Source organism: Pogona vitticeps, chromosome 2 (genome assembly GCF_051106095.1).
Source record: "Pogona vitticeps strain Pit_001003342236 chromosome 2, PviZW2.1, whole genome shotgun sequence".
NCBI lineage: Eukaryota > Metazoa > Chordata > Lepidosauria > Squamata > Agamidae > Pogona > Pogona vitticeps.
In genome coordinates this window covers 5,948,188-5,971,461 of record NC_135784.1, presented here as the reverse complement: position 1 = coordinate 5,971,461, position 23,274 = coordinate 5,948,188, and the positions used below count along the sequence as shown (strand labels likewise).

The 23,274-nt window shown below is 45.8% G+C and overlaps 1 protein-coding gene and 2 long non-coding RNA genes across 4 annotated transcripts in view; 2 read left to right on the top strand and 1 right to left on the bottom strand.

The window, feature by feature from the left end:
* LOC110070607 (uncharacterized) overlaps nt 1–23,274 on the top strand; it is a 94,102-nt gene that overhangs the window by 40,564 nt on the left and 30,264 nt on the right. The window contains 1 exon segment of the mRNA XM_078386432.1: nt 6,282–8,105. Coding sequence (XP_078242558.1) covers nt 6,606–8,105 — 1,500 coding nt within the window. The 5' untranslated portion in view covers nt 6,282–6,605.
* On the bottom strand, nt 14,893–17,216 carry LOC144587312 (uncharacterized). 2 transcript variants are annotated; one of them, XR_013542463.1, is made up of 2 exons: nt 17,045–17,216; nt 14,893–15,284 (listed from the first exon to the last, which is right to left on the bottom strand). It is a non-coding gene; the product is annotated as an uncharacterized LOC144587312 (long non-coding RNA). The 2 variants fall into 2 exon arrangements; XR_013542464.1 differs by lacking the exon at nt 17,045–17,216 and adding an exon at nt 16,785–17,031.
* Nucleotides 17,507–22,347, top strand: LOC140703783 (uncharacterized). Its single transcript, XR_013542465.1, has 3 exons — nt 17,507–17,713; nt 21,285–21,405; nt 22,257–22,347. It is a non-coding gene; the product is annotated as an uncharacterized LOC140703783 (long non-coding RNA).

Here is a 23,274-nt window from a genome sequence, read left to right as displayed (position 1 = left end):
TTGGTCGCCCTTTTTGATGACCTCCTGAGGGTGAGGCTCCGCCCCTTCCACACCCCTCCCCCACCCCTCTTTCTGTTCTGGAAAACAGGAAAACCAAAAGCTATGAAAGGAGGGAACAGGTGGGCAGATTTGAAAGGGCGGGAGGGGTGATTTCCTCACGAGTGAGCAATGGGGGATGCAGAACCAGGGTGGGGGGGGCTAAAGGGGTGCAAGGGGTTGCAATGAGATATATTTTGAAAATACCCAGAAAAAGAGCCTTGCCCCACGCAGTCGTGATTGCCCCCCCCTCCTGCTTGGTCTGCAATGCGTTATGGCCTTGCAAGGGGGGGTGAGGCCTCTACTTTGTTTTTCTCTGGATCCTCCTCCTACTCTCCTGTCAGCAGAATGCCGTTTCTTGTGCAGATTGGATAAGGATGTGGGAGAATTTGAGCCCCATCGCCGGGAGCCTTTGGGGATGGGGTTGCCACCCCCAGGTCTCCCGTAGCCACTCTTCCTCCATTCACTTTCATTCTGTGCTTTCCGCTTCATTTCATAGCATCTGAAGTGACTTCCCACCAACCCGGGTGGGCAGGGGGAGAGGCCTTCGGTTGGCCAAAGGAAATCCCCAGAAGCACGCACATGACCGGTGAGTTTCCTGAGCCAAGTGGTGCTTTGAGCCCAGGTTGCAGGAGTCCCTGTTTGGTTATCTACCATGCTGCCTCTCTGAACATGCGTAGAGTGTTATTATTACTTTAGTTCCCAATCCTGCTTGACTCAAGCCTATGATAACTGCAGGAGGTGTGATGCAGCATGGTGTGGGGCTCTCCCGAATTTCTCCTTCCAAGCCGCTCCTGCCTGTGGGAGTTCTTTTTCAGAGGGAAAGGTGGAAGAGAGCCCCAGAATCACGAAGTCGGAAGGGGCCTCTTAGGCCGTCGAGGCCACCTCCCTGCTCAACGTAGGTCTACAAATCAAAGGATATCTGCCACATGGTTGTCTGGTTTTCTCTTGAGTGCCTCCAGGGCTAGTTCACCACCTCTTGAGGTACAGTGGTGCCTCGACTTAGGAACGCCCTTACTTACGACCATTTCGACTTACGAACAGCTCCTGTTGCAAAATTTTGCTTCAACTTTTGACCAGGGCTTTGACTTATGACCGGGACAAAAACACAGGGGAGGCAGGGAAAGCGGGTAATTTGAACTTTCAGTTAACTGCTGGCCAGCAAAGAGGCTGCTTCTCTGTACCTCGTTTGCCCCAGCGGTCAGAGAGTGTGGATAACTTCAGACTGCCTGGTACTGTACTGTGCATACTGTTGTTGTTGTTTTTTTGGGGGGGGGGTTAAAAATAATTTTTGCTTTTTGCATTTGTGACTTTCTTTTTTAAATCATACTGCCTGTTCTGGGTGAGTACACTGTATTTACTGTACAGGATTTTTGCAGCCTGGGTTTGGGCTAGGGATGTTTATGTTTATGTGTTCTGATGGGTCTTGCAGTGTATTTAAAATATGAAATTACCCCAGACTGTAATATTAAATTAAAATTTAATGTGAAAATGAGACTTTAATTTTAAAATGAAAAAATTATTTATTTTTGCATTCTGTGGCTCCTAGGGTTTGTGTACTGTGACCTCTCTTTTGTTTTAAAATGTGTGGGATTAAAATGTGACTCCAAAGTTTTTTTGTTTTAAAATCAGAATATTTTCTGCAAGGGTCTGTGTTGGCTGGCATGCTGTAAACCGGGAAGCGCTCGCCTGCCTGCCCGCCTCCTGCTCCTCCGAAGCTTCCCTCATTCCAGTCAGCAACAATGCCATCCCACCGCTGCCCAGAGGAAAAAATTAACCACAAAAAATTAAAAGAGCACAGCAAGCCCAATCGGAAGGTTCTCCATTGCTGAAGCTTTAGTAAAAACTCAAAAAACAATAGAGCCACCTCCGTTGCTGAGGTTTAAGAAGGAAAAAAACTCCAAAAATGCAGACACACACACATGTTCGCTCCAAAGCAGAGCACAGAAACAAACCCTCCCTGCAGACACATACACACACTCCAAAGAAGAGCCACCAAAACCCACTCAGAACATTTTTAGAAGGAGAAAACAACAGCTTACCTCCCTGCAGACACACACACAGGCTCACTCCGAAGCCGGAAGCTCTCCCAAGCCTCCAACTGTGACACACCCTATAACTGCCGAAAGAGCTACATCACAAAGAAGCAGCCTCGGCGCCACCTACAGTTAGAAATCTGAACTGCCCGCTTTTTTCCACTGCCTGTTTCTGTTCGTAAGTGGAAGCTCCGTTCGCAAGTCGAAGCAAAAAGTTGTGACCGGAGCCGCCTAGAGTGGTCTTAATTGACTAGATAGGCAGGATACAAATAAAATTAATAAAATAATATAAATAAAATAAGTCAAAATGCTCATAAGGATGTTCGTAAGTCAAGGTACCACTGTGGTAGATTAAAGAAGAAAAAATCTCCCCCTAGTGGTAGAGGATGGATTAACTTCACTTCCTTTATCTTGTCTTCTTGAGATAGTCACTCATTCATGCCCACATGATGTTTCAAATACATCCAAACCAGAATATCTCACCTTCCTTTTCCATGAGAAGCAGTGTATCAAGAAATCCCAGTGGGAAAATTTTCAGTACACTAAAAAAAGTAAAAGTTTCATTATGTTGTTAAAAGAAAATGCCCTATAAATCTTGACCTGAGTACATATGGTAATGATGGTAGGGCTTCAGTCCGAACATCTTCTGAGCCTTCATCAATTTATGTAAGTGATGATAGTATTGGCATTACAGTGCGGTCTTGACTTAAGAACGGCTCGAGTTAAGAACATTTTGACTTAAGAACCGCTCTCATAGGAAAATATTGACTTGACTTAAGTACTTAGATTTCAGTTAAGAACTGAAAAAAACCCACGTGGGAGGCAGGGAAAGTGCAAAATGTGAACTTTCAGTTAACTGTTGGCCAGTGAAAAGGGTGCCTGTCTGCTTCCTCACTCCTCCCAGCGTTTAGAGAGTGGATTGGGAGACAGTCTTCAGACTGCCTGGTACTGTACTGCCTGGACTGTATTTTTCCTGCCTTCCCTGAACCTTTCTTGACCTAAGAAAAAAAGAAACAAAATATCCCCCTCTAGTGGTCGAAGGCGGAATAGCAGCTTCCCATTAGTTTCTATGGACAGAAAAGAGCAGATACGGATCAAATGGTTTTCAATGCATTCCTATGGGAAATGCAGATTTGACCTGAGAACTTTTTGATTTGAGAACCGCCTTCCAATACGGATTAAGTTCTCAAGTCAAGACCCCACTGTATGTTGTGGGAGTCTAATCCAAAGTATAAAATGGAGATTCAAATGAGATGTTAATCCAGAACGTCAGCAGGACCCTAAATGTCCTTCCTGTTCAGAAATTCAATGGACTAAGTCCCGAGAAATTAAACTGTCTGTCATGAGTGCATCATTCGGTTCCCATGATTTTCTGGATGTTAGCAACGGTACCGCTGTCTATGAACCTCCTGTTACGTTCTTAGAAAAACATCCACCCCAAGGTTTTCTCTCACCCCCTTAGATTCCATGCGTTTGACTGTCATTTCTGTCGCTTGACAAAATGCCAGCTTTGGATGATTTTGTCCTTAGATCAACACGGACTAGCTTTCGTGCTGGAAGCCATCCCATCAAAGGTTGAAGAGGAGTTCTCCAATTACTTAACACCAATAGAAATTAAGATCAAGTGAGTAAAAATAATTAGACATAACGTAACAAAAGAAAACAAATAACAAACCACAGAGACCAGACCAATACAAAGTAGCACCTGTCTACCACATAGGAAAAAATGATTAGAAAAATCACGTCTCTCCCCCCAGACTCCTTTTCTCAGAGCCAAACATGCCCAATTTGTTCAGTCTTTCAGCGTTAGCTTTTAGTTCTTACTGCATTGTTTTGAATCTGCTTGCAGAGTGTCTGCTCTGTAATCTGCTCAAGAACGTTCCTAGAGATGGATGTCAGACTGACTGATTTTCAGTTCCTGGGTTCCCCTTTTTGAAGAGAGGGACAGGGTCAGCTCTCCTCCACCAATCTGGCTCTTCACCCACCTCTCATGCTGACAAGACAGTTGTTCTGAAATTTCTTCAGCCAGTTCCTTCAATGTCCTTGGATGCACTTAATCTGGCCCTGGTGATTTGAACAACCCGGAATGGTGGGCCCCAGTCTTAGCACAGCTCTTCTCCTACATTAATGCTACAGGAATCTTTCCCAAGGGGTGGAGGCAGAGCATAATTTTCCCAATTTATAAAAAAGGTGATAAATCCATCCCCCAGAACTACCACCCAATCAGCTTATTGGATATCAGCTCCAAGCTCTATACCCGACTTCTTCATCAGAAGCTGGCTAAATGGATGGAGGAAAATAATATCCTTCACCAGGAACAAGCAGGTTTTAGGAAGGGCCATAGCACAGTAGATCAAATCTACGTGCTACATCATCTAGTATGCAAATACACCACCAGGCCATTCAAATGGCTGTTCACAGCTTTTATTGACTTCTCCTCTGCATTTGACACAATCACCAGAAACCACCTGTGGGACAAGCTCACAGAAACCAACATCGATAAGAGACTCCTAACCCTAATACAAGAACTATACTCCAGCACAACGTTGAGGGTAAGGATTAGCACAGATGGAAGGCTGACAGAGGAAATTCATACTAACAAAGGGGTAAAACAAGGGTGCTTACTCGCACCCCTACTTTTTAACTTTTATATTAACAACATTGTATCAGCTTTAAACCATCCAGATCACTTCCCCCCCCTCAATTGGAAATTATAAGATTGCAAGCCTTATATATGCTGATGACATTGTATTATTATCTATGAACAAAAAGGGACTGAAGAGAAGCTTAAATAAACTCCAAGAGTTCAGCCACCTAGAGCAACTAAAAATAAATTACACAAAATCTAAAGTGATGATTTTTGGAAAGCACCCCCCCCCAAAAAAATTTAGCTGGACTATAGGTGAAAACAAAATAGAACAAGTCCAGACCTTTAAGTACCTAGGAGTGCATTTTGATGAGAAAAACTGCTGGAAATCCCAGAAACAGAGCACGAAAATATCGGCTCAGAAATCTAGCCATGCTCTGGTCAAATTTTTCCATCTCAAAGGTGGTAAACTTGTAACACCAGCTTTAAAAGTTTTTTCAGGGAGGGTCATCTCTCAAATACTCTATGGAATTGAGATCTGGGGTGTAAATCAGAACCTACACCATCTTGAAGTAGGACAAAACAAATTTCTGAGACACATCCTCGTGGTACCCCAGGGGACCCCAGCAGCTTTTCTCAGAACAGAGACAGGTATGGTGTCCATTAAAGCTAGGGCAACGCTAGCTATACTCTGTTATTATAAGAGGGTGATGGATATGCCCGACCACTGTCTACCTAAACATTGCATGGTAGAGCAATGGAAGAGTGGCGGCTGGGCAACCTCAGTTCAAGCCCTACTAAAATCTATATCCCTCTCTACAGATATTTTTGTTTTTTCTGGTGTTAAAAGAATGTTGAGGAACTGGCTCTACAAATTGGATAACGACCAGGACTTATCCTCAATCCACTCTTCAAATTTCTCTCAGTGGTACCATCTGCTGAAAACAAACCACTCAAGGGCACAATATTTACAAACACTTACTTTTCCATCCTTGAGAACCGCATTCACAGAACTCCGTTATCAAACCATGCCAACTGCTGTCTTAGACAGCAGGTACATGAATGTACCTAAGCATTTGAGGCTCTGTATTTGTGGAGCAGGTGAGATAGAGGATGTTGTCCACTATTTACTTAATTGCCAGCTCTATCAAAACCCCAGAAAAAAATTCCTGGGTAACATTTTGGCTGCTCTACAGGACGAAAGCCCCCAGACAAAGGTGGTCAGGTTGCTTTTGGATTGTGACCCATATATCACTTACAGAACAGCACTGTTAGCAAAAGCGGCCAGAAACATTCGCGCTAATTCCCTGAGAGCCATTGCAATCAATTGTGCTGGAGACTCCCAGATATGAACAGTCTCTTATTATTTTATATCTCCGCGTTTTCATTCTGATTTTATTCAATAATATTTGTATTTTAAACAATTGTGACGACTTTTAGCTAATACAATAAACTTAAACTTGGAACTTGGACAAGACAGTGGTTCTGAAATTTTTTCAGCCAGTTCCTTCAATGTCCTTGGATGCACTTAATCTGGCCCTGGTGATTTGAACTTCTCCAAACAAATAAGGTGTTTGTTTTTTACATTGCACTCCTTTTTTATCTCTTTTTTTCTCTATAAGGTGATGAAGAAGACAACGGGAATTCTATGGAGCCAGTCATTATTTCATTGAAAAGAAAACCAAAGTGTGGAGCACCAAAAACATTCTACTCACTTAAAAGGAAGAAAAGGGGAGAATGGAAGCCAGGAAAAAAGAGATAAAGAAAACTCCAGCTTCTCCTGCTATGGATGTTGATGCACTTCTGATGAGCTGAAATAATCAAAAGAAAGGACAAACGTTTCCCTGAGCAGATAAACATTCAAAGGTGCCTCAGATAACAATAGACTTGACACAGTCCTCCTGGAGTAGAAACGAAGTCAATGTATAGAAAAAGGAAAGAGCATCATGATGCACAGTGATTGTATTTCATGTGACAAACCACTGAGTGGTGAGAGACAATACAATTGCCTACAGTGTGGAAAGAGTTTCAGTCAGAGAAGTAGCCTCAGTACTCATCAAAGAACGCATACTGGGGAAAAACCATATAATTGCATGGAATGTGGAAAGAGCTTCAGTCAGAGAGCTCACTTGAGTTCCCATCAAAGAACTCACACTGGAGAGAAACCATATAATTGCATGGAATGTGGAAAGAGCTTCAGACAGAGAGCTCACCTGAGTTCCCATCAAAGAACTCACACTGGAGAGAAACCATATAATTGCATGGAATGTGGAAAGAGCTTCACTGAGAGCAGTAGCTTTCATAAACATGAAAGAATTCACACTGGGGATAAGCCATATAAATGCATGGAATGTGGAAAGAGCTTCACTGAGAGCAATAGCCTTCATAAACATGAAAGAATTCACACTGGGGAGAAGCCATATAAGTGCATGGAATGTGGAAAGAGTTTCACTGAGAGCAGTAGCCTTCGTAAACATGAAAGTACTCACACTGGGGAGAAGCCATATAAATGCATGGAATGTGGAAAGAGCTTCAGTTACAGAATATCCCTGAGTTCACATCTAAGAATTCATACTGGGGAGAAACCATATAAATGCATGGAATGTGGAAAGACCTTTGGTGAGAGCAGTCCCTTTAGTTTACACCTAAGAATTCACACAGGGGAGAAACCATATAAATGCACGGAATGTCGGAAGTGCTTCAGTCGTAGCAGTCAGTTGACTTTACATCTAAGAATTCACACAGGTGAGAAACCATATAAATGCATGGAATGTGGAAAAAGCTTCAGTAACAGCTCTAACCTGAGTTCTCATCAAAGAACTCACACTGGGGAGAAACCATATGAATGCATGGAATGTGGAAAGAGCTTCAGTCACAGAATATCCCTGAGTACACATCTAAGAATTCACACTGGGGAGAAACCATATGAATGCATGGTATGTGGAAAGATCTTCAGTGATTACAGGCACTTTAGTTCACATCTAAGAATTCACACTGGGGAGAAACCATATAAATGCATGGAATGTGGAAAGATCTTCAGTGAGAGCAGTAGCCTTCGTAAACATGAAAGAATCCACACTGGGGAGAAACCATATAAATGCATGGAATGTGGAAAGAGCTTCAGTGTAAGCAGTACGCTTAGAACACATCAAAGAATTCACACTGGGGAGAAACCATTTAAATGCATGGAATGTGGAAAGAGCTTCAGTGTAAGCTGTAGGCTTAGAACACATCAAAGAACTCACACTGGGGAGAAACCATTTAAATGCATGGAATGTGGAAAGAGCTTCAGTGACCAGAGTAATCTTCATAAACATGAAATAATTCACACTGTGAAGAAGCCATTTACATTCATGGAGTGTCGAAAGAGCGTCAGTGAAAGCAGACCTTGTGTTCACATCAAAGAACCCACACTGGGGAGGAACCATATAAACACATGGAATTTGTAAAAGGTCTCAGTTTCAGCCGTCTCTTTTGTTTGCAATAAAGAAGTCGCACAGCGGAAAATCATAGAAATGCATGGAATCTGGGAAGAACTTCAAAGTCATAAGATTTGTTCACATTTAAAAATTCACAAAAGGAGCAGAACAGTCTAGGGAATGTGAAATGGTTCTCGGTTCCAATGAATCGGATTCACACACTAGGGAGAAACTTTTTGAATACTTTGAACGTCAAAGGAGGTGCTCCTAGTGTCGTGGACTTTATAGGAAAGAACACAGCCAAGCATTTTTCTTTTGAGGCTTTTATTGTGAAAAACATTTGGATTGAAATGTAATTATTTTGAATGAAAGTAAACCTTGACGAAGTTTTACAATGCAGCCTGTCAGTGTGTTAGTATTTGAGCATTTATAAGCTAATTAGAATACAATCTCTTTCTTATCAGTTTGTGGTGTTTTTTTAATTGTTCGGAAATGCTTTTTTGAAATTAAATAGTGCACTTTTCTTAACCATAGGTTGAGAATTTTTCTATGTTTTATGCTTTAAGAATAATAGGACAGACTTAATAAGAATTAGACTGGAGGTTTCCATGTCAATGAAGCCTTCACATCAAGATACTTATTCACTTTCTGGACAAAGTATATTGGTTTGCTATGAACAGTGAAGAGGAGGGACCATTAATTTAATTAGCCATATTAATCGAGAAATGGATTTGTAACAGGCAGACAGGAATTCTACTTCATCCTTCAATGTAAGATTTTCTCTTCTGAGTAAAAAGGTTAGAAACTATTTCAGCGGTCACAAAATTAACCACAGAAATTAACCACAAAGTTGAAAACCAGTAATTGACACCAGACCATAAAATGGAGTGCTTAAAATGTGTAGAGACTTAGATAGGAAAGGTAAGCATTTGAGACAGTAATGGGGAAATAAAAAGATGCCTGCGATGGACACCAGGGGTGACAGGAGCAGAAAAGGCCACCATTTGGGGCAGATGGTGACTTTGGCCACATTGGCCTTGAGGGGAATCATGGCATTCCATAATCTTTGTCTCCAATAAATAGCCAGTACTGCAGAACAGCTATGAGGTTCACTGGTGGTTCTTGGATTATTTGAGATTAATTTGTTATGACCTTCTTTGAAGGTTTGCCCACTTATATAAACAGTGGCACGTTAGAAATATCAGTCAGTCTGTGCCCAGGAGGCAAAGGGATCTTTACCTGGAGATATCTCATTTCGGGAAATCTCCACCATTTTGTCATTGAGGAGGCCTCTCTACCCTGCATCCAGAAGATCTTGCTCCCCATCTAGCACATGCTGCCACCCTCCTCCGTGATCTGCTTTTCCATTGACCACCTCTGAAAGTAAACTGAAAGAAGAAATAGTAAAGTGCATTGAATTTTTGAATTCCATGGAATGGGCAGCATTTCTCTGACAGAAAAATTTTGATCTAGCACATAGCACTGCAATTATATATGAAAAAATTTATGGCACTATTACTGACCAGAACAGATTTCCCGAGGCTGGAATACAAGGATATCCGCTTTCGCTGTTATTATTTGATTTGGTTATAGAATTGTTGGTGAGTGCTATCAGGAAAGACAAATCAATTTATTAATTAATGAAGTAGAGAATCCTGGCCAAACAGAGTCGGTGCGAAGACACAGCGCAGTTTCACTCCTCTTCAGATGTCAAAGGGATCTGATGTTGAGGCATCAAAAACTACACCTGATGATGTTAAGGAGTCAAGGTAGACATCCAATCTTGGGAAGTATTTTAAAAAGACTGTCTCTGATAACCAAATCAAAGGCCTTTGTGAAATTTATGAAGTCCACAAAGAGTGGTCGTCATTGTTCCCTACATTTCTTCTACAGCTGTTGAAGGGAAAATACCAATACAAAATCCACACTGTGATTCTGGATAGACTCGGTCTGCAAGCCCGTAGGGTCTCTTCAGCACAACAAAGGCAAGCAGCTGCCGTTCAATGCTGAGAAGAGAGATGCCATGACAGTTACTGTAGTTGCCCCTGTCGCCTTCTTGCAGTACAGTGTGACAATGCTTGCATCCTTCATGTCCTCTGGTACTCCACCTTCCTTCCAGCAAAGACAAAAACAGCAGCTTTCTCTCAATGGTTTTTTTATAGTAGCTGCCAGATTATCCTAGAATTTGTCTTTGACCTGCTGTAGATTACAGTTTTGGTACATATGCACTAATGAGGGTGACCGGTCCTGCTGACGAGAGGAGCTTCAGAGACAGGATTATTTCACTTCCTGCAGTAAGTGGAACAATGAATCTCAGCAGAGTATTTCTAACCGTAAAGCCAACACCATATTCCCTGGTCTCATCTGAGCACCAATTGCATACTTGACCTGAAAGATACCTAAGTGCAAAAAACAGAAGCAGCATGGAATGTGAGAAGAGTTACCAGTAGTTTCCAACTGGCCCAGAAGCATGGTTACAACACCAAATTGAAACCCCAGGAGTTCCAACTGGGACCAAAAATAGTCTGTCTGCTCTCCTCCACCGCAGCAAAGCTCCTTGTCCAGTGACAGAACCCATTTGAGGTAATCCAGGGTGTTGGGCCCATTGAGTATATGAATTATATGCCCAGTCATCACACCCACTGTGACTCTTTCATGTAAATCTGGTGAAGGAGTGGAAGTGCCATTCCCTATATCTGGGAATGTAGCAGATGGCTTGCTGGAACTTGAGGCTGTCCTGGTAGAGCAGAAATCCCAGAAGCAAATAGCCCCGAGGGAGGATTTGTCCCCTTGACAAAGAGCTTCAACTAAAGCTAGAATTTTGGGATGTATTTTCATTGACTTCTGGGAGAATTCTGCCATCAACATTGACCCAGGTGTAGTAATGAGGGCTCCAGGGAGAAACAGGTCAATACAGCTATGGCGGGAAATTGATGGGGAGGCGAACAATGTCATCCATCGCAAAGTCATAGAGTCATCCCATTGCCCATGGAGGTGCCAACCTGTCTTAGTGTCCAAACGGGATGGCAATTATCAATTTTACATCAACCTGTGACATCTTAATGCCCTGAGAGGATAAGACGTTAGAGAGTTTATGGGAAGCACACATTACCACCTCCTTGCACCTCATCAGGGATTACTGGCAGATACCCTTGCAGAAAGAAGACAGAAATAAAACAGTCTTCTTGACCGCCAAGGAACTTTTTCAATTCAGCAACTTGCCTTTTGGCCTCTGTGGCACAGCTGCATCATTCCAACAACTGAGAGACCAGGCTCTCACCCTTCAGTCCATTACTGACACCAGATACTGATTTAGAATCTAAACAATTTCCTCAGATTTAGATGAAAAGGAGAAATAGAGTTGGATGTCATCCACATCCTATTGACACCCACCTCCAAAACCCCAGAGAAGCCCAGCTGAACCTACAGGGGCACAGATCCCTTATCCAGTTTCCAGTATAGGTCATCCACTGAGGTGGCCTCCAACCCATAACCAGGCCTGAACCAGGTTGATATAGATCTACAGTAGATAACCCATCTCATCCAGGAACTGCTGGAGTTGAAAAACCACAAACTGTTGTGAGTCAGTTGTCATATCTGTTTGCTTTATTGTTGTTAGGTGCTCAGAATAGAACTCTTTTACTAGATAGGTGGGACAGAAATGCAATACATAAATACCTACATACATACATACCTTTGTCCCTTATCTGGAAGGGACAAGAGTAAGCTTGCCTTTGCATGGATTGAAATGTAGAGAAAGCTCCCGTGATATGTTAGTGTGGAAGGGGGATGGAGGACGAAGTTGTTCAACCTGCCGTGGGCATCTCAAATTTTTGTCATGACCAGATTGCATATCATTATTTACAAACGTGTTTTAATTATTAGTTTAAAAAATCTTTTAAAAGCCACTGAATTGGCATCACCAAAGGAAAGACTAACTGGTCTTTAAAAGCAACACTCCACCACTGTAAATACAACCAGCTACGGAGTCATGAGCCAATTCTTTCCTTACCAAGAACTAGGAAACCATCTTTCTTTCTCTTAGTAGAGAGAAGGCAGGTAGAAATTCACCTGGTACAACTTTTTTCATCATGCAGGAGCACTAGTAGAGGAACAGTACCTGTTGGACTTGCAACCATCCTGCTGTTAAAGACTCAAGATGCTTGTCTAGGGAACAAAGGTAGCAAACCCAGAACAACATATCCATGGTCCATAGGTGCAGGAGGTCAGTTGGCAGACATTGGTCAGGAGAGGCAAATCTCAGCCTTTAAAGAGCCTTTAAAAATCCTGTCCTTACTCGGGAGAAAAGGCTTTATGGCCTGTCAGTCTGTCATTGCTCCTGTTCCATCCGTATGACCAAAAACCTGTCACTTAAGAGTAGTTAGAGTAGCTGAATCAGTGGGGATTATGCTAAAGTAGTTTATAGTTAAAGGAAAGCCATTTAAATCTGTGGTGCGTTGATTTATCAAATCCCAACTGATTCAATGGGCCAAACTCTATAGCAGTTTTCTACAGTAAGCGACAGGATTTTGTCTCATTAATTGAAGTTTCTACCTTTCCACCATTGGAGACCATTAAAATGAGAATCGGTGGGAATTGTTTCGCCTGCTTATATGTAGGGTATGGGAAGCTTTGAAGTCTTGTCAGCGAACACCTTATTAGCGAGTGGCATGTGGAGACTGCCTCTCCTGTGATTAAAAAGCCCTTGACTTTAAGCACAGGAGACATCGGTTGGAGTTCTGGGCAACTGGTAGTCAAAGTTCTGTTGGCCTAAATTTTAAGGATTTTAGGAAAATGTAAGCTAATCTCTGGCAGAGGATTGGACACAGCCGAGTCAGCTGTGATCCAACACATTTTATTGAGAAAACAAAGTGTACCAAAGCAGAAAGCTGGGACCCTGAGAAGAGATCCCAAAAAGAAAACATTGGTCAGAGACATATCTCCTGTTTACAAATAGGGAATCAAAATACCCCCAAAAAACTGGGATTGGGCCCAGCTGATTACAAGTTGGGATCCTTGCCCTAACTGGTCCCTGGGCTGTGATCCAGCGACCTATTGGTTCTTAAGAATGGAACAGAGAGTGGGGTGGGGCAGCGCTCACGCCGGCACGCATGCGCAAAGCAGATGTGGGGAGGGGATTGCGTGCGGGAGGGGGGTCTCTATTCATGGACCGATCTGGCTCAGGCCACGGACCGGGGGTAGACGACCTCTGCTCTAGTGTGTAGGGATAATAATCCCCAGGGAACCGTTGCTGAGGAACAGCCCCAGGCAACAGTTGAATTGAACACCAGGGAGAGATCTCTGATAGAATGAAGACAGACAGACTGCAGTCTTTAGTTATGAGGCATATCACCGGTGAAGAGGATGTCTGCCTGTTAATAATGTTCCTCCTCTTCCCCGGAGGCATGTCTTTTTATTAAGTAGCATCATTTACATAAAGAGAAGATTCAGCCAACGAAACGTCTTAGTCTACACATTCCAGAAATTCCACACATGCGCAGAGAGAGAATCATAGAACAATGTTTGGTTAGGCTAAGCACCACTGATGTACCCCTTAATAGCCACAAGATGGAGCTCTAAACTAAGATACTTGTCACTAAATACTTCCTACACTAGTGGGCCTTTCTCAGAGAGCTGCCCTTCCCATGAACCTTTGAAGCTGTTATGCACATTGCCTCAAGTTAAGAAACCTCCATAGGCATGACCTCATGCACATCAAGTTGCACGATGAGGAGCGCCACAGGTGTCATCTGTGGATCTTCCTACCCTTGAAGACATTTACCTCCCAGAGTTATGCCAGTATGAGTGACATTGTAACTGGATCCCCCCTCTTTGGGAACCCGTTGAAATGACCACAATGAAATGTTCTCACCTACTTTGTTCTCTCCAGCCTTTGCTCCCTTGCCTGGCTTAGGAGGAAACTTTCAGCCATAGCTATGCCCTGAGAACTGGTCTCCATGCCACCCTTTCTCACACAGCTCTCCATCTTGAGTCTGAGGAAAGCTAGAAACTCTTCCAGGGTCACAAGGCTCAAATCCTCAGCCTTTGCTTGTTGCTGTGGCTTCAGCACTGGATGCCGGAACTGAAGGGGTCCCCCCCTTTTTTATCCCAAAGTAATTCTGAGTGGCTTGAGGAGTTCTAACTTCTAGGTTGGTCAAGTCCTCTTCTCTGTTCTCCAATTCTTGATATAGTCTGCGTCCGACGTGATCAATAATGGCTTTCCTCTTCTGCCAGCTCTCTCTGAAGGCAAAAAGTGTCCGAAGGAAAATCAAGTCCTATGGAGCCAAAGAGAGGTTCAGTGAAGAAATGCTTAATAATACTCTCAAGGTTGGAAGAGGCTTTGCAATCAGATGCTTGCTGGCAACCAGGAAAATATTTATGTTAAAATAAAAGGTTTACTTAATTGCCTTAAATAAAGAGACAAAGATATAAACAAGTATCTGGCTTCTTGTCTTTCCTAGGGCTGGGCGTCATCATGGCCATGATGACTTTGAATGGGAAAGCTCTAGAGAACAGTGTTGTGTCACTGCCACATAAGCCTTGAGCGATCATCTCTAGCGTTCTCATTGTACGGCTGAAGGATTCTCGCTTCCCAAGGACCTAAATAACATTCAAGTGCAATCAGCAAACAATAAGCTAAACAGAATAAGATTTTGCATAACATCTGCTTCTGGCTGAGCATTGCCCCCAGCCTTTAGATGTCAATCATGACTAGTACAGAATATCCCCTGTTCAAACTAAACAGATTAGAAGAACCCGTATCAAAGAATTATATATTTCTAAGGAAGCGCGTATTAAAGTATAGCAGTTAGTCTTTAACGTGCCAGAACATTTTTGTCTTCTTTATTTCTCTTTTGTTTTAAACCCTCACCCTTCTGACATATCAGGTCTACCTAACAAGCAATTCCCATTACTCAGATTTACATTCGTTCGTTCAGTCATGTCTTGACTCTTCGTGACCCCATGGACCAGAGCACGCCAGGCCCTCCTGTCTTCCACTGCCTCCCGGAGTTGTGTCAAATTCATGTTGGTTGCTTCGATGACACTGTCCAACCATCTCATCCTCTGTCGTCCCCTTCTCCTCTTTGTTTGTTCTCCGTGCAGTCCAGGGGACTCTCAAGAGCCTCCTCCAGCACCACAGTTCAAAAGCATCAATTCTTCGGCGGTCAGCTTTCTTTATGGTCCAGCTCTCAGTTCCATACATCACTACAGGAAAAACCATAGCTTTGACTATGCGTACTTTTATTGGCAAGGTGATGTCTCTGCTTATATTTAGATACACTCACCCAAATCATAGGCCTTTGCCGGGTATCCTCTACACACTACAGCATCTATGAAATAGTACATTCAATCCAACCCATAACTGGAACTAAAGCCTTCCTTGCTTACATTTCTGCTTGATTCGTGGTAATTTAATTTGGGCACCATAGTGAACTACAGTGGTGCCTCGCATAACGATTTTAATTGGTTCCAAAAAAAACGTTATGCGAAACATCGTTATGCGAAACGCCATTTTCCATAGGAATGCATTGGAAACCGGTTAATCCGTTCCAATAGGCACGGATTGCCGTCCTTAAGCGAAAAAACCCATAGGAAACATCATTATACGATACAATGTTTCCTCCATTGGAATGTATTGTAGCTGACTCAATACATTCCAATGGCTTTGCGAAGTCAATTTTTGCAAAATTAAGTGTGTCATAAAAGGGTCAAAAATGGTTTTAAATGCTTGGATTAGCTTCTGCACCCTCTAAAACGGATGCAAAAGTTAATTTGGCTTTGATCTGACTTTTCGTTAATTAATGGTGAATTTTTTTCTCCCAACTTTTGACAGCTGTCAAAATCTGACAGCTCCATTATTTCCTATGGGGGAAGAAAAAATTCACAAAAAATTAATGAAGACTCAGCAACTGTTCTAAATTCTTGGGTTCGTTAGAGGACCCCCTAAGTCATGTGCAAACCTGATTTGGCTTTGATCTGAACTTTCGTTAATTTATGGCGAATTGTTTTCTCCCCCATAGGAAAACATGGAGCTGTCAGATTTTGACAGGTCCATTGATTCCTATGGGCCGGAAAAAAAAATTAACCATAAATTAACGAAAAGTCAGATCAAAGCCAAATCAGGTTTGCACATGGCTTAGGGGGTCCTCTAACGAATCCAAGCATTTAGAACCGTTTTTGACCCTTCTAAGACACTTTTTTAAATGAAAAAAGAAACATCGTTAAGTGAAGCAGGGGACCTAAAATCGCATTCGTTATGCGAAGCATGGTCCCAAACTTCGCTAAGCGAAAATCGCCCATAGGAAACATCGTTATACGGGGCATATTATTTTCTAAAAAACCACATCGTTATGCGAATTCATCGCTAAACGAGGCAATCGTTAAGCGAGGCACCACTGTATTTATAAATGAATATATTAAAGTTAATTTCATTGTATATACAAAATTAATGACCAGTTTATATAAACAAGTGATGATCCTTCCACAGAGTGGAAGATTAAAACCTAAGGCATTTAAGACCTGTTCCCACTGGTTTATCTCTCGCTCTGTCTCTCTTTCTCATCAGACTTCTACATGGTCTTTTTCCTCCCCCCCCCTCCTGCAAAAGGCTGCCTTCCTTTGTCTCGCCATCCTTTCCCAACCAGAGACCCTCTTCCCCCCCTCCCCGTATACAATTATTTTCTCCTTCATTAGATCCCATTTTACCTCAATTACTAGTCCAAACGGCTTGGAAACTGGGAGGCCTCCTGGCTTGGCAGAGAAGGAGAAAGCAAGGACCCTCAAGATATACACACACACACACATATATATGCGAGTGTGCGTGTGCGTGTGCGTGCGCTTTTTTGAATTGACTGCTACTCCCCCTTTCCCTGGAAGGCTTAGCCAGAGTGCCAGAGGGGCGGGAAGGGCAACGGACACCCAATCCTAACAAAAGGGCAGGGAAGACCACCCAGCTTTCATCTCGCCTCCATGCAATTCCCGGAGGGCAGAGGAAAAGGAAGCCAAAACCTGCCCTTAAAACAGCCACCGCTTTTTGATTCTTCAAGCATCCTGTTTCTAACAATGTGCAAGGTATCAAATCCCCACAAGACGGGATTGAGCACGTGTGTGTCTGTATGTGTCTGTGTGCGAGGGGGGTATATTTGCTCTGAAAGCCACAGTCTTCCGGGTCACCTTTCCAGTCGCCTCTAGGAATCCGTCTCCCTTGTCTGGCGTGCTTTCCCTCTAGGAATCCGCGTCTCTCTGATCTCTTTCTTGTCTCGGACGCTCACGCTCTAGGAATATTCTCTCTCTGTTCAAGCCAACCAGAATGTCACTGATCTAAGAGAGTTCCTCTCTAGGAATCCGTCTAACGTTGTTCCAGTGGTCCCCAACCTTGAAGCTCCGCCCCTTCCGCTCCTTCCTTCCTCCTCCCCCCCTTTGGAAAAACGGAGAGCTCTCAAAGGGGGGGCGGAAGAAGAGGAGCCGCTCCAAAGGGTGGGGGTCGAGGCAGAACCGGAGGTGGGAAGCTGGGAGTCCGGCCTCCTCCTCCTGCCCCCCCCACCTCTAGGATCCCCCCCCCCAGGGAAAAGGGTGCTTTGCAGGGGACGGGAGGGGCTTCCTCGCGAGTTTCCCGCCAGAGGAGCTGCAAGGAGGTGAGCAATCGGGAGGTGCAAGACCGGGACAGGACGGGGGGGGGGGGTGGCTAAGGGGTTGAAGAGAGACATTTAAGGAACAAAACCAAAAAAGAGCCTCCCTTCTCCCCCCCCCCCGCAGAGACTGTGCAGTCCGGATTGGGCCCCCTCCCTCCTCCCGCTTGAAGGCTTTGCAAAGGGAAGGCGCCTATTTTACTCCCTCCCCCCATCCTCCCCCATATCTTTATGGTCTCCAGCTCCCATCATCACTGGCCGACCCGCTCAGTGGTGGTGGATGATGAGACCTATGAGGTAAATATGGAGGAGGGGGCAGATGGGAAGTCTCTGGGAGGGGGCTCGATCCCACCTGACAAAGACACCCGGGCCCTTTGTGTGTCTGTGTGTGTGTGTGTGTGTGTGTGTCAGTGGGACCTCCTCGGCTTTCCTGCGAGGAGACCCCCCCTTCTTTCCCCAGATCCTGCAGGCAACCTTTTTCGGGGGGGGGGTGGTAGAAGGGGAGTGGAGGGAGCCCCCAAGTGCTCTTTCTTCCATACAACCCCCTCGGCCTCACCCCCCCTTTTGCCTAGGCTTGGAAAAGTTACTTTAAGGCCTCCTGTCCTGTGGGGTGCAGGGAGGGAGGGGGCTGGACAGGGGGGGCATGAAAATGTCCCAGAAATGGGGCTTTGTGGGTGAAGAGGGCGGTGGGATTTGGGAGAAGCAAAACCCCATCTAGCAACCCTCCTAGCCTTTCTTACTCTCCCACCTCTGCCAAAACTGGATGGGGACAGGTGGGTCGGCGGGACTAGATCTGTGTGTGTGTGTGTGTGCGCGTGCGTGCGCACGCACACTTGTGTGTGACTTGTACAGACTGAGAGGAAGGCTCTTTGCCACCTTTCAACTTGCAGAGAGAGAGCCAGAGCTTCCTTCCTTCCTAGGTTGGTGTGTGTGAGACGGAGGGGCTAGCAGGGCCTCCTGCCTCCCCCCTTCCTCATCTGGATGGGTTCTGCCATCACCTCGCATGCCCCCTCCTTCTCCCTGGATCCATCCCAGCCTGGCTTTCTTTCCGTGGGGAGGGCACTGGCCATGGCAGCAGGGCTCCCCTATAGGAGGGCCATTAAGGGAGGACATGCTGGAGGCGTCTCCCCCCAAAGGGGTTGAGCTGAACCGGGAAAGTGTTCCATCAGGGGCACTCCCTGCTTTTTTCCCCGGGGGGGTGGCGTGAAATTCTGGGCAGACCCTGTTGGGGGGTCTCCCATACATTTGTTCACTCCCAATCATTTTAGCAAGGCCTGCCAAGACTTTGGAGTAATGATCAGCCTGGAAAAAAAAACACTTCATGGATCAGGGCGTGGACTCACCTCCCTGTATTACCATCTCTACACAAGAATTGGAGGTTGTTCATGACTTTGTGTACCTTGGCTCAACAGTCTCTGACACTCTCTCCCTAGATGTCGAGCTGGTTAAACGCTTTGGCAAAGCAGCTCCCATGTTCTCTAGACTCACAAAAAGGGTATGGCTTAATAAGAAGCTGACAGAATATAGCAAGATCCAGGTCTATATACAGCCTGCGCCCTGAGCACAGTCCTGTACTGCAGTGAGTCCTGGACCCTTTGTGCACGGCAGGAGAGGAAGCTGAACACGTTCCATGGACGCTGTCTCCGATGCATTTTTGGTATAACTTGACAAGACAAAGTTCCAAACAGAGTAGTCCTAGAATGACCTGGAATTTTTTAGTATGTATACATGACCTCAACACATGGGAAATCTTGACATCTGAGCATTCAGCTTGGAGGCAGGCGGTCCATCATGGCCTCTCCCAATTTTAGGAGACACTTGTCCAGCAGGCTGAGTCAAAGAGTCAGTCCCGAAAGTAGCAAAATCAGGGAGCTGGACAAGTACAGGTTGTGTTTGTCTTCAGTGGAGAAGGGATGGTCATTCTCAAATTGGCCTTCTCAGCCACACTGGACGCTCTTCCAAGTCCTTTGCGATGGCACCTATGGAGAAAATTCGCTTTGCGATGATCGTGGGGAGCGCTCCACCATGATCATTGCAAAGGCCCCCGCCGGTCAGCTGTTCCAAAAAACGGGCTTTGCGCTGCTCGCGGGGGATCACTCCCCTGGGAACAGCCCAAAGGCCCGCCCGTCATCTGTTCCAAAAAGCCAGCCTTTGGGCTGCTCGCGGGGGAGCGCTTCTCGGGGAGCAGCCCAAAGGCTCGCCTTTTGGAACAGCTGATGGGCGGGCCTTCGGGCTGCTCCCGGAGAAGCGCTCCCGCGCGATCAGCCCAAAGCTACAGGTGACGGGCCGGCCTTCGGGCTGCTCCTGGAGAAGCACTTCTCCGGAAGCAGCCCAAAGGCCCGCCTTTTGGAACAGCTGATGGGCGGGCCTTGGGGGTAGCGGGTGCTCCGGATTGGCGTCTCAGGAGGAGGGAGGGAAGGAGGGGCGAAGGGCCTGGCCCCAATGCCCGCCCGCACCCCTGGGGTGGGTGCCAAACCAGAGTGCTGCAAAGGAGGAGGCGCCCGCCCGGGATCAGGGTGGCAGCGGCTGGACGGGGGGTGCAGCGCGCCAGAGACCCCCTCCTTGCCCCATCTGCGCCCCACCAAGGAGACCGGGCGTCCGGGGTTGCCTGGCTGGCTGGTGGTGAGTGGCACGACCCTTCCCAGCTGCCTGCCTCCGAGCCCTTGCTGGCTGGAGACATTCGCGCTCCCTCTCCCTCACTCTTGCCCGGCCATGGGGCTGGCTGGCTGGCGGTGCTTTGCCATGATCGGTTCCTTGCTTGGGGAACCGATCATCGCAAAGCAAAGCTTTTTTTAACAGCTGATTGGAGGTTTCAAAATGGCCGCCGGCTGTTTTCTGGGACGGATTCCTCACTTAACAGGCAGCCAAAATGGCCGTGCTATGGAGGTGAGTTTTTCCCCCATAGGAATGCACTAAATGGGGTTTAATGCGTTCCTATGGGTTTTTTTCCCCGCATAGCGATGAATCCGTATAGAGACTATTTTTCCGGAACGGACTATCATCGCTATGCGGGGCACCACTGTATTTTAAAAATACCCAGAAAAAGAGCCTTCCCCCATGCAATTGTAATTGGGCCCCTCCTCCCGCTCGATCTGCAATGCGCTAAGGCCTTGCAAGAAGGGGAGGCCTCTATTTTCTTTTTCTCTGGATCCTCTTCCTCTTCTTCCTCGGGGGGGGGAATTTGGAGCCTGGGAGAGGTCTTGATCTCACCCAAGGAAGACACCTGGCCCCTTTGTCTTTGTGTCTCAGTGGGTCCTCCTCGGCTTGCCTGTGAGGAGACTCCCTTCTTTCCTCAGATTTTGCTAGATCCCTTCGGGAGTGTGGCAGAGGGGAGAAAAGAGGGAGTGTCCATTGGATGCACTTTCTCCCCCCAAGACTCTCCCCCCAGGTGGCAAGCGGGCTATGGGGTGCAGGAAGAAATGAGGGCGGGAGGGGGCTGCAAAGGGGGAAAACAAGGATGTTCAAGAAATGGGGCTCTGGGGAGAAGAAGGGGGTCAGCTGGGAGTGATGGAGCTCTCTCACCCCCCAAATGCCTGCCCTGCCCTCCTGAGCCTCTTCTGTACCTTTCCCTCCGTAGTGTTTGAGGGGGACTCTTAAGAAGCACTTGGTTCAGTGGTTCTGGATCGAGAAAAGCAAAGGGAAGATCAGATCTCCCTCCTGACCAGATCACATGCTGGGGATCCACTACAGGAAATGAGGTGGGTAGATTAGAGGGATTTCCTTCATGTGATCCTGGTGTGTGGGTGTGAGTGTGATGGGAGAGGATCCTCTGGCCAGCTCTCCTGGCTGCAAGGAAGAGGCTTTTCCGGTCGGGGGCCTTACTCCTGAATGGGCCATTCAGAACCATCCCAGTTACAAAAGGCCCCTCCCTCCCAGCTGTTCCTTCATCCGCTCCTCCTTTCTCTGCCCCACCAGATGTAAGAAGGAGAAAGGAAGCCCTCCAGAAGGAAAGCTTTTGCTCTTCGTTTCTCCCAGGATCTCTCTAGAGGGATCCTCTGGCAGCTTCTCCCAGGGAGGGGGAGGGGAGACGGAGCCAATCTGTCCCTATTCTTCCTAGAACCAAAAGAGAAGTGACCAAACGCCAGATCCCTCCAAACTTTGTAAGGCAGGTGAGCTCTTTTTATTGCCGTACTATTAAAAGAGTCATCATTATCATCATCATGATGTGCCAGCATCCCAGTTCTGACTTGGGTGACCTTTTTTCCTAGGGAGAGAGTCCTCAGAAGAGGTTTCCCTTTTCCTTCTCCTGGGACGGTGGAGCTGGCCCAAGGCCACCCTGGCTGGCCTTTGTTGCAGAAGGGGGTGAGTTGAAGTCCTGAACTTCTGGCTCCGCAGCCACCGATCATGAACCCCAGAGCTCCCAGCCACCTGCTCTCCCATCAGCAGAATGCCTTTTCTTTCTGCACCTGGGATAAGGATGTCAGAGCATTTGAGCCCCATCGCCGGAAGCCCCTGGGAGCCTTTGGGGAGGGGGCCGCCAACCCCAGGTCTCCCGTAGCCACTCTTCCACCCTTCAATTTCATTATGTTCTTTCTGCTTCATTTCATAGCATCTGAAGTGACTTCCCACCAACCCGGGTGGGGAGGGGGAGAGACCTTCGGTTGGCCAAAGGAAATCCCCAGAAGCACGCACATGACCGGTGAGTTTCCCAAACCAAGTGGTGCTTTGAGCCCAGGCTGCAGGAGTCCCTGTTTGGTTATCTACCATGCTGCCTCTCTGAACATGCGTAGAGTGTTATTATTACTTTAGTTCCCAATCCTGCTTGACTCAAGCCTATGATAACTGCAGGAGGTGTGATGCAGCATGGTGTGGGGCTCTCCCGAATTTCTCCTTCCAAGCCGCTCCTGCCTGTGGGAGTTCTTTTCAAGAGGGAAAGGTGGAAGAGAGCCGTTTCCCTTTATCAAAACGTTTATAAACTAACAAATCCACAGAACCACGAATTTGGAAGGGGCCTCTGAGGCCATCGGGGACTTCCAGATCAACGTAGGTCTACAAATCAAAGGATATCTGCCACATGGTTGTCTGGTTTTCTCTTAAGTGCCTCCAGGGCTAGTTCACCACCTCTTGAGGTACAGTGGTGCCTCGACTTAGGAACGCCCTTACTTACGATCATTTTGACTTACAAACAGCTCTGGTCGCAAAATTTTGCTTCGACTTGTGACCGGAGCTTTGACTTACGACCAAAAAAAAACGGAGTGGGGGAGGCAGGGATTTACTGTACAGGGTTTTTTTTCAGCTTGGGTTTGGGCTAAGGGTGTTTATGTTTCTGTGTTCTGATGGGTCATGCAGTGTGTATTTAAAATGTGAAAAGTACTGTAGACTGTAATATTAAATTAAAATTAAATGTGAAAATTAATTTTAAAATGTAAAATGTATTTATTTATTTTTGCATTCTGTGGCTCCTAGGGTTTGTGTAGTGTGACCTGTCTTTTGTTTTAAAATGTGTGGGATTAAAATGTGACTCCAAAGGTTTTTTTGTTTGTTTTAAAATCAGAACATTTTCTGCAAGGGTCTGTGGTGGCTGGCATGCTGTAAAATTGGTTTTACACTTCAAGGTTTTTTTAAAA